The sequence below is a fragment of the Panicum hallii genome, chromosome 7, assembly GCF_002211085.1.
Source record: "Panicum hallii strain FIL2 chromosome 7, PHallii_v3.1, whole genome shotgun sequence".
Classification (NCBI taxonomy): domain Eukaryota; kingdom Viridiplantae; phylum Streptophyta; class Magnoliopsida; order Poales; family Poaceae; genus Panicum; species Panicum hallii.
In genome coordinates, this window is record NC_038048.1 from 33,570,753 (window position 1) to 33,587,054 (window position 16,302).

General features: G+C 40.5%; 1 protein-coding gene across 1 annotated transcript; it reads left to right on the forward strand.

The window, feature by feature from the left end:
• Window positions 1-10,656: 10,656 nt before the first annotated feature.
• On the forward strand, window positions 10,657-15,182 carry LOC112900210 (potassium transporter 1-like). Its single transcript, XM_025968992.1, has 7 exons — window positions 10,657-10,899; window positions 11,249-11,299; window positions 12,514-12,774; window positions 12,861-12,913; window positions 13,018-13,132; window positions 13,238-13,492; window positions 13,873-15,182. Exons 1-7 carry the CDS (start codon window positions 10,731-10,733, stop codon window positions 14,910-14,912), a joined length of 1,944 nt encoding a protein of 647 aa, XP_025824777.1. The 5' UTR covers window positions 10,657-10,730; the 3' UTR covers window positions 14,913-15,182.
• The last annotated feature ends 1,120 nt before the right edge of the window (window positions 15,183-16,302 follow it).

A 16,302-nucleotide genomic window follows, 5' to 3' on the forward strand; every position in this document is an offset into this window, starting at 1 on the left:
GCGCAAGACCAATTCTAAGTAGATACATTGTTTGACTACTGTAGAAAAAAATGCGTGTACTGTGTTTGTTTTGTTGCATAAATACTGTCTATTCTTGATTTATTTCCTGAAGAACACACACAGTATTACCAACACAATTGTTATCTGTGAACTGAAAAAGAATTCCACCAACCTGTTCGATATTTCCAGCACCTGGGAACTGAAGAATTATTTCCACGCACACACTAATAAAGAACAAAGATAGTATTTCCACCACTCTATTCTTGATTTAATTAACTGATCTATGGTCTGAAACATACTTGTGTGATTCACGGAAGATAAGTGCTCATACTAGCGTGATTTTAATTTTTGGTCTGAAACATGATTTAGGTTGTGATTTTTTTTACCATTACAAATTTTGAATACCCATGATCCAAATCCTGGACCCGCCACTGTATATCTCCCCTGCATATATCCATCATGATCTCTCATTGCAAACATGCATGCAGATAAATGGCATCACACGCAGATAGGAGTTGGATGCGCTTGCCTCGACATTCAGAGGTGTGGAAGGCGAATTTCCGAAGTTTTATTGAAAACTTTGGCACATCATCATCACGACGAGCTGGTGGATCTGTTGCGTGCCCATGTGCTACATGTCAATGCATGATAAGATATCATAATGTGTTTCAGATTCAGCTTCATTTAGTTACTAGAGGGTTTGCTGATTGTTTCATCAATAATGAATTCGAAGGCCAAACTTGTTCATCAGCTGAGGGTCGTGTGAATCATGGTGTCAATCCTGATCGCAATACTGGTATAAGAGAACCTGAAGATGCACAACCTACAGCTGATGCAGCACCTTATTTTGGAGAAGATGATGATGAAGACGCAGGTGATAATCCTGCTGCCACTAATACTCTGATTAGAAACATTATCAGTGGCTCTATACATGGACAAATCATAGATGCTGGTGAGAAACCAAATAAGGAAGCAGAGATATTTTTGAAACTATTAGAGGAGGCAAAGAAGGAATTGTATCCAGGATGCAAAGATGCAACTAAGGTCTCTTTTATCGTGCAACTTTTTCAGATAAAGTGCTTGTACGGAATTAGTAACTCAGCATTGGAGGCCATACTTAATCTGTTCTCAAAGGTTCTCCCTGAAGGCCATTGTATCCCTGACTCCTTGGATAAAGTGCAAAGGGTGGTACGAGGCCTAGTCTTGGACTATATCAAGATACACGCATGTAAGAATGATTGTGTGTTATTTTTTAAGGAAAACAAAATGCTGGAGACATGTCCCACATGTGGGGAGTCTAGGTGGAGAGTTGTAGATAAAACCTCTGATAATGAGGTTGTGGATGGTGCTACTGTTAAGAAGCGATTTCCAGTGAAGATCCTACGCTACTTTCCTCTTATTCCTCGGCTGCAAAGAATGTACATGTCGAAGCAGTTATCTGAGGAGATGCAATGGCATAAGAAAGAATTGGTCAAAGATAGAAAAATGCGTCACCCTGCTGACTCATTGGCATGGAAGCACGTGGATAAAGAATATGGATGGTTTGCACAAGATGGTCGTAATATTAGGCTTGGTCTTGCTTCTGATGGCTTCAATCCCTTTGGGATGCAAAATGTTACATACACCATATGGCCTGTTATCTTTATACCTTACAATTTGCCTCCGTGGTTGTGTCAGAAACAATCTAACTGGTTGCTATCAATGTTGATACCTGGTCCAAAATCTCCTGGAATGGATATTGATGTATATTTGAGGCCCCTTATATTAGAGCTGAAGGAGCTTTGGGAAAAGGGTGTTCCAACATGGGATGCACAGACTAAACAAAATTTTAAATTACATGCTGTTCTACTCTGGACAATTAATGACTTCCCAGCTTATGCTATGCTTTCTGGTTGGAGCACGAAAGGAAAGTTTGCATGTCCATACTGCCACAAAGATACTGATTATTTGTGGTTGAAACATGGGATGAAGCACTGCTACATGGGACATCGTCGTTTCTTGCCCTCGGACCATCCATGGCGCAAGAACAAGGTCAGCTTCAACAACAAGGTTGAAACCAGGGAGGCTCCAGTACCACTGACAGGTGCACAGATACTTGAAGAGTTTGAAAGCTTTGAACAAGTTAGATTTGGAAAGAAGGCATCGAGAAAAAGGAAACGTGACGAAGACCAAAGATGGCACAACTGGAGGAAGATGAGTATTTTTTTTGAACTCCCTTACTGGTCTTCTTTGCTCATCAGGCATAATTTGGATGTTATGCACATTGAGAAAAATATATGCGAGAGCATATTAGGCACTCTGCTTGAATTGGAAGGTAAATGTAAGGATGGGGAGAAGGCCCGACTTGATATGGAGCATATGGGGATACGACCAGATCAGCATCCTGTGATTAGGAATGATAAGTATACCTTGCCAGCAGCATTGTACAAGTTAGATAAGAAGGATAAGGAAAATTTATGCGCATTTCTATATGGAGTGAAGATGCCTGATGGGGTTTCCTCCAATATAAGAAGATGTGTTGACCTAAACTCATGTAAGTTGTCTGGCTTGAAAACTCATGATTACCATCTAATTCTACAGAAACTGTTACCCTTAGTGGTTCGTAGAATTTTGCCAGAACAAGTTGTCATCGCATTGGTTCAGCTTAGTAATTTCTTCAATGCACTATGTTCCAAGGAGCTGGTGCAAGCAGACTTGGACAAACTTAGCAATTCAATTAGGGAGACTGTTTGCCGACTTGAGATGATATTCCCTCCTTCAGTTTTTGATATCATGATGCATTTGCCTGTTCACCTAGCTGAAGAGGCTAAAATTAGTGGGCCTGTATGTTATAGATGGATGTATCCAGTGGAGCGGTACCTACGTACTGCAAAAGGATATGTGAGGAATAAGGCCTACCCTGAAGGTTCAATAGCTGAGGGATACATACTCGAGGAGTGCCTTACATTTTGCTCAAGATTTTTGGATGTGGACACAAAACTGAATCGTGTTAATCGACATGAAAGCATTGCTGTGAATGAGCCACCATCTGGTCTGAGCATATTTTCAGACATGGATTACAGCAGGAGAGGACAGACTATCCAGATCATTGAAGGAGACGAGATGCGGAAGATGAGGCACTACATAATTTCAAACTGTGATGAAGCTAGTCAATGGGTCGAGTAAGTTACAGAACTGAAAATCATTGTTTTCAAATATTATATTTCGAACTAACAGTGATATACATTTCTATGCAGTGCGCATATGGAAGAACTGAAGAAATATGGTTCAAGAAATCTTCAAAGGCGACACGAGGAACAATTTGTAAGATGGTTCGAGGGCAAGATCAGGGATCTACATGCAAAAGGGGAAGTAAGTACAGAGATGTTTGCACTTGCTCAAGGACCAGACAATCGAGCTCGTACATTGCATAGATGCTATATCAATAATTGGTTATTTCGAACCATTGACATTGAGAAAAGTCTCGTAACACAGAATAGTGGTGTGCTTGTCAAGGGAAACGGTGGTACTGTCAACATGTACTGGTATGGGGTAATTAAAAGAATGATCTCATTAGAATTCCCTGGACAAAAAGAAGTTATTTTGTTCCAGTGTGATTGGTATGATGTGCCTGCTGCCACTAACAACAGAGGCAGAGGATACAGTAAGGATCAATTTGGAGTAATTGATATCGACACTACTCGATACAGGTATAAGAATGAACCCTATATTCTGGCAACACAGGCGGAACAGGTGTTTTATGTGAATCTGGTAAAGAAACCTGGTTGGAGCAGTGTTATTGCGTTGAAACCAAGGGACTTGTTCGCCATGCCTGAATTAGAACTTGAAGACTCAATTGATGTGGGTATCGAAGTCAATAATTTACTCAATGAACAACAGGATTTGACAAATTGGTCAAGATCGGACAAGGAAGGCACAACTGGGGATGTCTCTGTTATTGCTCAGGTGCGGACCGAAGCAGTTGACGAACCAGACAATGCAGTCTTTGATGGCGATGACGAAGATGATGAAGATGACACATACATTGATGATGGAGTTGTTGCACCACTTGCTTTTGGGGTAGAAGGCGAAGATGATGAATTTTTTATTTAATACTTGTACATTATACCACTGAGGATGTATTTGATACTTGTCCATTATAACACTGAATGATTAGTTTTTTATTTCATACTTGTACATTACACCCTCATTTCCAGTGATGATGATAATTTATTTTTGTATGCTGTGTCAATAAATTTCCTGAATGTCTGTTCTGTAAGGAGAATGTATGTGGAACAAAATCGAGTGCAAAGTTCAATAAATATCCAAAGTACAAGTCACAATTGCTGGCTAAGACGTGTCCTACGTGTAGCACAACAAGTTGGAACAAAGAACAATGGAAGAAACTCACAGAACAATCAGGATGGCAGTACCGTAAATATTGTACTAGCAATGCCAAAAAGGCACTAGTGCAAAGCCTAGTTGTTTTTGATTTTCTTTTTTCAATGATTTTTTTGATATTTTTCTTAGCACAAGCAACACCAGAATAGGAACTACACCAAGTTTCACCTGAAACAGAGATCAGATGTGGTCTACAGAAAATCAAATAGGTATGCCAAAAAGCGTGCTGGACAGAAACTGAATTTTTTAATTATCTTCCTGATTTTTTTTGAATTTTTTGAGATCGGCCTGACCGGCGAAGCCAGGTGAATCGTATGTGCAACTTTTCGTTGCCAAGCTCCTGTAAAAATTTCAGCCAAAACGGAGAACCGAGCGAAAAGTTATGCCTGTTTTATGGAAGGTATCTCAAGTTATGTTTTTTCTCGAAGGCACAACCCGGCAGATAGATCAGCAGCGGCTAGGGCACAAATTCTCCCTGGTATGTGCAATGGGTAATCGCGCTAGATGAATCCAATGGGCAAGCTAAAATCGAAGTTTGAGTAATCAAAATTTTCAATTTAAATAAATTACAACTACAAGCAATATGTTAAAGTCTTGAATACTAAAGAGGCGGCGGCCTTTTTTCATCCGAAATCTGCAGCGCCAAATTACCGCGCCACAAAATCACTGGACCCACATGTCAGCCTAAACGCCCATTGATAATAAGCCCCAGAGAACCGACCCTTCGCAAGGCGGCGGCATTGGGCGCAGTTAGGGTTCCACCCGAGAGCGACGATTGGCTTCCTCGTAATCCCTGGATCTCCTTCCTCGTAATCCCTTCGCAAGGCGGCGGCATTGGGCGCAGTTAGGGTTCCACCCGAGAGCGACGATTGGCTTCCTCGTAATCCCTGGATCTCCTTCCTCGTAATCCCTTCGCAAGGCGGCGGCATTGGGCGCAGTTAGGGTTCCACCCGAGAGCGACGATTGGCTTCCTCGTAATCCCTTCGCAAGGCGGCGGCATTGGGCGCAGTTAGGGTTCCACCCGAGAGCGACGATTCTCCACGGAAGGCGAAGGATGCCGACGATCAGCGATGCAGCAAGGGGGACTCATTCCTCGTCGACATCGCTGCACACACCTGAGTCGGCGATGCTACCTGCAATGTTCACACCAACATCTGCGAGGGGGACACCACCTGTCATGTCCAGCAGCCATAGGGCGGCGGCTTCGCTCTTTGGGTCACCTTCGTTCCAAAGAGCAACCAACCATTCGGCCGCCGAAGATGCAGTTGACGACTGCCACGATCCAGAAAATTGGCTGCCTTCGTCTCACAACGAGTCTGACAAAAGGTAACTGATCAACTGCCCCTGCCATCCTTTCTACAATGATTCCTTTGTTGTTTTATGTTTATTCAATGTGGAATATGAACTATTATTTGCTTTTATATGCAGAGCGGATGATGAATGGATCATATATGTAATTTGCAAGGGGAGTGATGAGGGAGAAGAATTTGTGAAGACATATAAAATTGACAAGAGTCAAATCACGCTTGGTAACCTAACAACAATGAAATCAAGATTGGGGTATGGGTCCAGGGACTACATGTACTACAAGCAGAGAAGTGCAAATGATCCTGCGGCAGCAACACTGAATGATATCGATTACGATGTTGATGCATTCAGAATGATAGAGAGTAATGAGGCAGAGAGGGAGGTCAGGTTACTTTTATCGAAGACCAGTCCGATGTGTGTCCATAACACCAATTAAATCCAAAAGAGTTAGCCCAGATCACTATGAAGAAGAAGAAGAGGAACAATCTGAATTAGATGCATACAAAGATTGGCTAGCTTATATGCATTCAAGGAAACAAGCCATGGGTGAGTTATGATGAAGCCCATTATGTTTAAGTTATTCCTTCTGGTGATATATTTAAACTTGTGCTTCATATATATTCATTAGCTTGGTTAAATGATGCATAAATATTTGAGTTCCCCTCCCAGTAAAATGAAGTCAATAAACAGCAAGTGATCACTTAAAGAATGTTTTCACAAAACTTGATGACATCAGTAATATCCCAGTTAATTTTCTACCTTTGTAGTAGGAAATAGCAGATTAACAATATTTGTAGAATCAATACGCTCTTGACTGATATAATTGTTCGTTTTCAGAGTTTCAAGATATGTACAGGGAGGACACAATCAAGACATACGAAGAATGGTTGGGGGTTGAAGGAAAACTTGATGACATCAGTAATATCCCTCTCCTAATTGTCAAACAAATTACTATTCTCCGTCAAACTTCAAATTATGCTAGCTCATCATGTGACAATATTATCTGCAGAAGCATTTTTGGATTCTACCAGTCACATACATTCCAGTCAAGACAGCAACCCAACAGCTCCAATGCAGCCACCATCTCATGCTCGCCGTTGGAGAAACGGAAATAGTAAGTACTGTTTATTAGGGATTAATTTTGTTTCAGTTTTCTGTGACCGAATATGCATATTATGTGGCTTAATATCTATTATTAAATTCTGATCCAATGAAATAGGCTCAGAAAATGGAAAGAAAAGAGGACGTGGTACCCTAAAAGGCTTGAAGGCAACCGCCAAGAGATTCAGGGCGGGCAATCAGAAGATGAAACTTGACTTTTCCAGACTTGGAGGACCGGCAGGTGACAACTACCGCACGTTCACTGATGAAATAGTAATGTTTACAAGGAAAAGGGCACCACTTATTGGAGTGAGAACGTGGAAAGATATCCATGAAGATGTAAAAGAGTCAATAGCAACTGATGTATTGGTAATGATAATGTTTGCTTCTGTACAAATTTAAATTATATACTAACATAACAACTAACCTACATGTTCTTATAAACTATATAACAGGCTAGGTGGGACATTGAGGATAATGATACTTCAAGGAGCATCATATGGGGCATTGCTAAGGAGCGGTACAAAGGATGGCGTTCAACTTTCAGTGCTACAGCCAAGGCATACAACAGCTACCACGAGAGAATGCTACATAAGCCTGAAGAATTAGATATTGTTGAATGGCACTATCTGTTGAAGTATTTTAGGACTGCAAAATTCCAGGTTTGTTCCACATTCTTGACATTTCATATTTCATACAAATAGGTCTGAGTCATTAAAATTGTTCAAATCTATGTATTCTGTAGGCAAGGAGCATACAGAATTCTCAGATTCGAGGCCATAAAAAGACGACACATTTGTCAGGCTCAAAGCCTTTTGCTCAGTGCAGCTATGAGAAGGTAATAACTGCAAGTTCGCATATACAACCTTTGCATGAATTACTAATTTGTTATGTTCTTGGCATATCAGAGAGACCCAGAAACTGGTGAGGAGCCCAATGATATGGAACTTTGGTTCATAACTCATAGTAAGGATGGGCAGTGGAAAGACCAAGAATCTAGGGATGTCTATGTGAGTTCTAAATGAATTAGTACATAACTTAATATAGTCCATCCAAGTAAAAAATACAGGCAATTTCTTCTTCAACTAATTCCAGCATCTGTGCCTTATAAATGTTAGGACAAAGCAAGCAGCCTTATCTCTGAGGCAGAATCAAATGCAGATGGAAACTTCATTACCCAAACAGAAAAGAATGAGATTTTCCAGAAGGCATACAAGGCAGTCACAGCATGCAAGTCAACCAGGTTGCATGGTAATGGGTATCTGGCAAAAAGGCCAACTAGAAGGCAACTGCTGAATGCGGATCGCCAAGATCATATTCGTATTGCAGAGCAACAGCATCAGGAACACCTTGAGCTCTTGGGATCATTTCAGCAGCTACAAGAACAAATTGCAACATGGGAAGCTGACAGGGAAGCTGAAAGGATAGAACATGCACGACAGATCGATGAAATGAAAAAGGCAAGGGAGGATGATTTACAAGCGCTTAGGAAAGAGTTCCTATCGATGATGCAGGCAGCACCTGGACAGACAACATTTCAGCAGGTAGTAGTCAAGCTAGTTAAAACCTGATGTGCTCCCTTCACATTAGGTTGTTTGTGGTCCCTTTACATCCTCTTTGTCAAGCTAGTTATTGAATGACTTTATCTAGTTAGGTTCTGTATCTAATTGTCTGTACCATTTAATGATTGTCCAACCTACAACATCAATGCAGGCAAACATCAATGTCACTGAAGAAGTTCAGCCAACCCCACAGGATGTGGTCCCTTCACATCAGGTTGTTTGTGAATTGAGAACTTTTTACTGCTATCATTATATACTTAACAGAATGGCACCTAATTATTTCCTTCTAACATTTTTTATTCCCAGGAAAAGACTCAATCTCATGTCACTGATATACCAAGGGCAAACGGCATTCGCACTACAAGAAGTACCGCATCTGCAAGCAACAAAGAAGCAAATACAACAACAGTTCCTATATTCCTTACTACAAAACAGCTAAAGGATGAAGCTGCTAAAAGACGTCAAGCCGCCAAAAAGACAGGAGGTGAAATTTTTGTTCTCCACTACCTGCTGTGAATGAATTCTATTGTCACTGTCAAAGTATTTGCTGTGAATGTTTCTTTTTACTGTCAAAGTATTTACCATAATTCTGTTAAATTTATGATGCACAACAAAATTTATGACTGCCTGATGTTGTTGCCTCCTTTTCATATTTCAGCTCACTTCTTGATAACAAATGTAATTCTTTCTTTTCAGCAAACTAAGGCAGTTCGAATAATGGAGCAAACAAGTGATGATGGGACCATTTTGAAGTCACCCTTTCCTGATCAAGTGATGAGATCGTCTTGAAGTCACCCTTTGCTGATCAAGTTGTTTATTTGTTATCAAAATAAGCTACTATGTGTGTTAGAAACAATCTGGTGTTGCGAACTTATTACTTTGTATTTGGGAAGAACTACGTGTGTCAAGGAATTTTACAGTTAATTGTTCAATCTTGTTTCATGAATGATATATAAATGCTTCATTATTTTTGATCATGTATTATATTGATTTAAATTATTGATGGTGATACAAATAATTGAGCGTGGCAATAGACATGTGGCAATACCTACAAAAGTTTGGAGGCAACACCTTTCCACATGTAGCAACCCAATATTATGGTGGTAATAGAGGCATGAACTTTTGCCCACCAAAATGTTCACGAAGCAATAGAGATCACAACTAACAACCAATCAAGTTTGATGGCAATAGAGTGCTCCAACTATAGCCTCCAAACGATTTTGGTGGTAATAGAACTGTATACCTGTGGCAACCAAACAAACTTGGTGGCAATAGAGGTAATGACATATTGCACCCAAAACAACGTTAGTGGCAATAAAGGTGCTTGCCCTATAGCACCCCAAACACGTTAGTGGCAATACAATGGTTTGCAACGCAAGATTATACACATTGCAACGCATTGGGTAAGATGCAATTGAACCTTTTGCAACAGCAGATGCGTCGCAATAGGATAATTTGCAACCTACACGAGCGCACCCTAAGATGCTACTTGCAACGCCTAATTGTGTTGTAATAGAAAAAAAATTGCAACCAACAAAAGACATTCGTGGTTGAAGGCTAATACCACAAGACCTTTTGCATCACTTTTTTACAAAATTTTTTAGGTGCAATTGTGGCTATTGCACCGAAAAAGGGCATATTGCAACATATTTCCGGCGTTGCATTAGGGGTAAAATCTAGTAGTGTACGGTGACATCGGGACATCACCACTCTATGTGTATGCAAGCACCTTTCCAAGTGGCATCAGCAATGTTGATGACCTCTACGGAGTCCTGTCACTTATTCTTTATAGCATTATTCTTCTACCTATGATTAAGTACGTGTTCATCGTGCTGTATGCAAATGATAATGGGGACGGTAAGTTTTCATTTCAAATATTATGTAGACTCAAGAAGCTTTCCTACTACAACACAACTACTGAAGTATAAAGCTAAAGAATGACTTTTCTCATTGAACTTCATTTTCCCTTGATTCATAACGTTATGAGTTAAAAACCGACTCAATGATAAGAGTCATACTTTGTTGGTAAAATCTGCTAGAAGATAAGAAGTCTAGCTAAAATTGTACTGTCCTATCAAGACTAATATAGTTGTGTAGAAAAAAAAATGATACGAGTACCATTTTAATGATAGACCAATGAAACATTACACTATACATAACAGCTGGCTTCACTAGAATTAGGAAACAATTGCATGCATGCAGCATGCCCGGTTGAAAAGGTGCCACTTATGATCTCTTGTGAGTGACCAATATGCAGTTGTTCCTTATCCTCTTACAAGAATTTTTTTTACAATTGTAGGTGGCACGTTTGCACTTTATTCATTGATATCTCGCTACGCCAAAGTGAGTTTGATTCCAAATCAGCAAGCTGAAGATGCAATGGTCTCAAACTATGGTCTGGATATAGTATCAGCCCCTATGAGGAGGGCTCAGTGGATGAAGAAACGTTTGGAAAATAGTGAAGTTGCTAAAGTTGCAATTTTCCTCCTTACCATACTGGGCACCTCAATGGTTATCAGTGATGGTGTTTTAACCCCAGCAATATCTGGTAACTAACAGGAGTTCAAGTATATTACTTCTAGCTGTACTGATAGCTTTCATTTTTCTTTGTCCCTTTTATTTATCAGTGCATCCACGAAATAGCAGTAATATAAATGCAATTACAAAATTGTAGAAAATTATTCATAAAGTTTTAATCATGCATGATTATGAAACAATTGTCAATCTACAATCATAAACACTTACAAAGTTGTATTTAGTACCAATGGTTTTTATCAAACAAGACTTGTTGAACATTGACATGATACCTGTGGTTTGTGGGCATTAGTGAAATATTCCTTATCAAATAGTACTTGTGATAGTGGCATGACAATCTATGATTTGTGGATTTGTTTCAGTGCTCTCTGCAGTGAGTGGTCTCCAAGAGAAAGCACCACAACTCAAACAAGGTGAGAACTATTTGACATTAGTTATAAATAACAAAACAAAGTTACAACAGACAGCTTGCAAATATTTGGAATAATCATAGGGCACCTCAACTTGAAAAGAAACTACCTAAATGCTTAGGATACATGAATAAGATGCCGTTTTAGTGAAGTACCTGACGTTAGTACGTGCTGGATGAATAGAGTTGAAAATGGCCGGCATAAATTTTGTTCCGTTCTGCCCCAATTTCTATATTTTACCTGCTCATTTTCATAATTTTTGGATAAATTAATATTCTTTACAAAATACGGGATGTTAAATTCAAAATCGGGATGAAAACAGTTTGATTGTTATTCTGATCATTTTTGTATTTTCCATATTTAGTCGAGATATCCCATTTTTACTCATTCTGAATATCCCGATTTTTGTAGCCCATGAAAAGAAACCCAGCAATCCCATCTCCGACCCTCAAGTACCAAACAACTAGGGCACCGCCCCCACTCCTAACCCTGAGCGCCCCCCTTCCTCCCTCCCCACTCAGCCACTACTCCCCAGCTGCCAGTCTCCCTCCCGTCCCATCCCCAACCCCCTCCTCTCATCCTGTCCCGTCCTAGCGGCCAGCGCCCTCTGATTCCCTCCACCGCCCCTGTCCAAAGCCGCCCGTCCGTCCACTCTACACGATGCATCTAGCACTCTCCTGCGATTTCTCTGCGCGCCCAACTTGGAAGTCCTTCTCAATTTGTGCGAACTATAATTTCACTTATTTTGCATACTTTACATCTCTCCGTAGGATCTCAATCACTACTGGCTCATTGCAACTGGAGGTGTTAAGCCCTTTTCCATCCCCTTGCTGTGCCTCAGTTTCCTTCATAGGACCACCAAACGCCTTTCCACACTCATGCTGCATTGTTTGGTAAATGAAACTAAACACAATGCTCATACCCAATCCTCTAAAAGAACTAAACAGTTATGCACAACAGAATAACCATAAATAGTATCTTACTGATCCCAGATTCAAAAATATAATTTTGGCCTGAAGGTTGCCTACTGAAATTGCTCATAACTCATATGCTCATTGAAACAAGCAAGAGGTATTAAAATATTTTGTAAGTCATGTACTCTTTGCATACCGTGCTGGAATATTTATGTCCATCTCACAGGCTGAACACTGTGGTGGAAGCATGGTTCACAACAAAAAAAACATTTCCTAATCTATATTTCTACTCTTCTTGAGCAGGTCAAATAGTATTGATCTCTGTGTTCATTCTAGTTGTGCTGTTCTCTGTTCAGCGTTTTGGGACAGACAGAGTTGGCTACTCTTTTGCACCCATTATTCTGCTCTGGTTCCTGTGCATTGGTGGTATTGGGTTCTACAATTTAATCAGATATGATGTGGGCGTTCTGAGAGCCTTTTATCCAAAATATATTGTAGACTACTTTAAAAGGAATGGAAAGGATGCTTGGATCTCTCTTGGAGGCATCCTCCTATGTTTTACAGGTGATTTTACAATGCAGACAAGAATATCTCAATACAATTACCTAGAAAGCAGATTCTCAGTACAAAATATATTTGGCACAAAACAGGTACTGAAGCCATGTTTGCTGATCTTGGTCATTTCAACGTAAGGGCGGTTCAGGTACATATATCATCTTTTTGAGATATCATGGTTGCATATGCAGGATGTGAGGTTAATGTTTCCTTTATACAATATAAACGGCAACCAATTCATCCTATTTTCAGACTAGCTTCAGCTTCGTTCTATTTCCGGCAGTGTCTCTAGCTTATATTGGGCAAGCTGCATTCCTACGTAAACACCCTGAGCATGTTCTTGATACTTTTTACAGATCTATTCCAGGTAAGCTATTCAGGATGATGGAAATGATGCTTCTTATTTTCGAACTTTGTTGCCCTAAAAAAATCGAACTTTGTTGAATCAAGCACAATTATACATTGATTGCAGGACCATTGTTCTGGCCAACCTTCATAATTGCTGTCGCTGCTGCAATCATTGCAAGTCAGGCTATGATATCCGGTGCATTTTCGATAATTCAACAGTCACAAACATTGGGCTGCTTTCCTAGGGTCAAAGTGCTACACACTTCAAAATTGTATGAGGGGCAGGTGTACATTCCAGAAGTGAACTTTGTTCTTGGGTTGCTTTGTGTGATAATAACGCTTGCATTCCAGACAACTACTGATATTGGCCACGCGTATGGTAAGACGAATTTATTTAACTGAATGTATACACTAGTAAAACTGATATAACTCATAGGTTCTAGCATCACCAATGTATCCAAATTCCAGAAGCTATCTAGACAAAAAAAACAGAAAATGTTCGACGCCTTCCATGATTTCTTAATTTCTATTTATTTTTACATTCAAGTAATAACACACCACTAATATATGTTTACGCAAATTATAGATATGGTTTTCCATAAGAACAAGAAATGCATAATCATCACAGAAGTAACACAATACTCTGTTAACTGCTAATCACCAGACAGCCAGCATGACGGTTCAGAATATTTTCATTATATCTTTCTATGTCATAATTAACTTTACGAGAAAACCTGACAAGGAGTTCGCCATGTGCAGGAATTTGTGTTACTTCTGTGATGATTATTACAACTATTCTGATGGTAATTGTGATGCTTCTCATATGGAGGGTGAGCATTTGGCTGATTATACCATTCTGCCTGGCATATGGCTTCGTAGAGCTTGTCTATCTTTCTGCAGTTCTCTACAAATTTACAGAGGGAGGCTACCTGCCTATTGTGATTGCAACAGTTATGGTGGTAATGATGGGCGTGTGGCACTATGTGCATGTAAAGAAATACTGGTATGAGCTCGAGCACATAGTTACAAATGAATCCATGAGACAATTGATTCAGACCCACGGTGTGAAAAGAATTCCTGGAGTAGGCTTCCTCTATACAGAACTAGTCCAGGGAATCTCGCCCATATTTCCCCACCTCATCGAGAAAATCCCCTTTGTGCATTCAGTGCTAATGTTTGTTTCAATCAAACACCTTCCAATTCCTCATGTGGAGGTCTCGGAGCGCTTCCTCTTCAGAAATGTTGAGTCCAAAACTTCCAGAATGTTCCGGTGCGTGGCACGCTACGGATACAGCGACAAACTAGAAGGCGCCAAGGAATTTGCTGCTTCCCTTATTGAAGGACTCCAGTCACATATTGAAGAGGGACACTTTATCACAGACATGCAAATTCAAGAAACTGAGGCTCAAACAGCCTCCGCTGGAGATGGTGACGCAAGACCTCGTAAAGCGGGTAGCTCCACGGTGTATATTGAAGAGGTATTGACGGCAGGTGAAACTACGGTTCTCACCCAACCTCGCCTAAGCAGCTACTCAGCACACTCATCTGGAAGGATCAGCGAAGAGCAAACCCGCACAATTGCAGAAGAAAAGCAATTTATTCAGAGGGAGCTGCAGAAAGGAGTGATCTATATCCTGGGGGAGACCGAAATAAAGGCAGGGCCTGATTCTTCATTTGTCAAGAAGATTGTTGTCAACTACATGTACTCATTCCTGAGGAAGAACTTCAGGCAAGGGGAGAAGGCCTTCGCGATCCCAAGGCAGCAGGTGCTCAAAGTTGGAATGGTATATGAAATATGAGCAAAAACCCTCTGAAGAAGTGACTATAGCTGCAGCGGTTTCTCCTGATCGATGCTTGGCCTGGATCTTATCTACAGGTTTGTGTTTGGTTTTCTTTCTTAAGCACGTATTGCACTTCCTTGGAAGGCAGTAGTGTCGATTTGATTTCGGTGTGAAAGTTTAAGCTTGTGATGCTGGTATAAAACACTGTATGCATATCCTTCTATGCACTGTAAACCATGTACTGTACTACTGTTGCAAACTGTTAAGTAAAAAATCACCTTTTGTAAACTGGGAGTCAAATAAACTGGCATTCCATCGGCGTCCCCTCCTCCCTCTGGTATTTCGTCGAACGGTTTCCGAGCACGGCCAACCGCCAGGGATCGACCATGGCAGAGAGGTCAGTCCGTCAATGTCTTGCACCCAACGCAGGCTACGTCGAGTCCTCGTCGACCGCAAGAAGAGCGGGGTTCCATCTGCTCCGTTCACTCAGCAGCGGCGTGCAGGGAGATTTGACCGCCGCTCACCGGGCCTTTAGTAGCGTTTCAGGACACTGGCCCGCTGGTTTCAGAACTCACCTTGCGCAGGAGTCGTTAGGGGTGTAACGGGTCCAGTACAAAAATTCTCATGCCAACTTCACCTTGGTTTTGGGGAGGAATTAGGCAGAGTTTATACACTTGACACCGAGTAAATCAATGATGATAGCATTTGACATGTGTTAACTGTATATTGTGACCTAACAGGCCTTAGAAATCGAAATCAAGTTAAACTGAAAAATAGGTACGTGAATGCAAATCACACAGCATGAAAATACCCTGATGGTAAGGTTCAAATAATTTTTCTACCACCGACCTCGGTTATGCCCTGGAGGAAAAAAAGGAGAATAACTTCCTTGTAAACTGAAAAGCCCCCTAGTATTCTTTCTGATCTAAATTAAAAACAATGAGGGTATCTTTTCTTTTTTAAAACGGAACTTCCATTCTATTAACTCCAAGACTCAGGCGAGATCGCCGGGCACTAGATCCTCGACATCCGAGGGTATACCGTCCCAACATAAACCGATCCTAATATGTATTATTATTAGGTAATAAGTTCACTATAACCAGCCGTAATTTTACTAATTTGTAGGTACGCAACCTTTTGTATCGATTGGCTCATATATCAAGTAGATCAGGTCACAACATGTGGAATCATCTGGTACTCTCATTTTTCCTGCAATATACATCCGTATTGAATTCCAATTTAACAACAGCGGCTTAATTGGAGTGGAGGATTTTATATCCTATGACAACACATGCAAGCACTTTTAAAATTTAAAAAGTTGTAGTTCTTAAACGGTCATCAAAATCAAATTCTGATTGCACAACTAAATTTTTTTCAAAAAGACCGTCACTTGCGTATGTTTCAACAA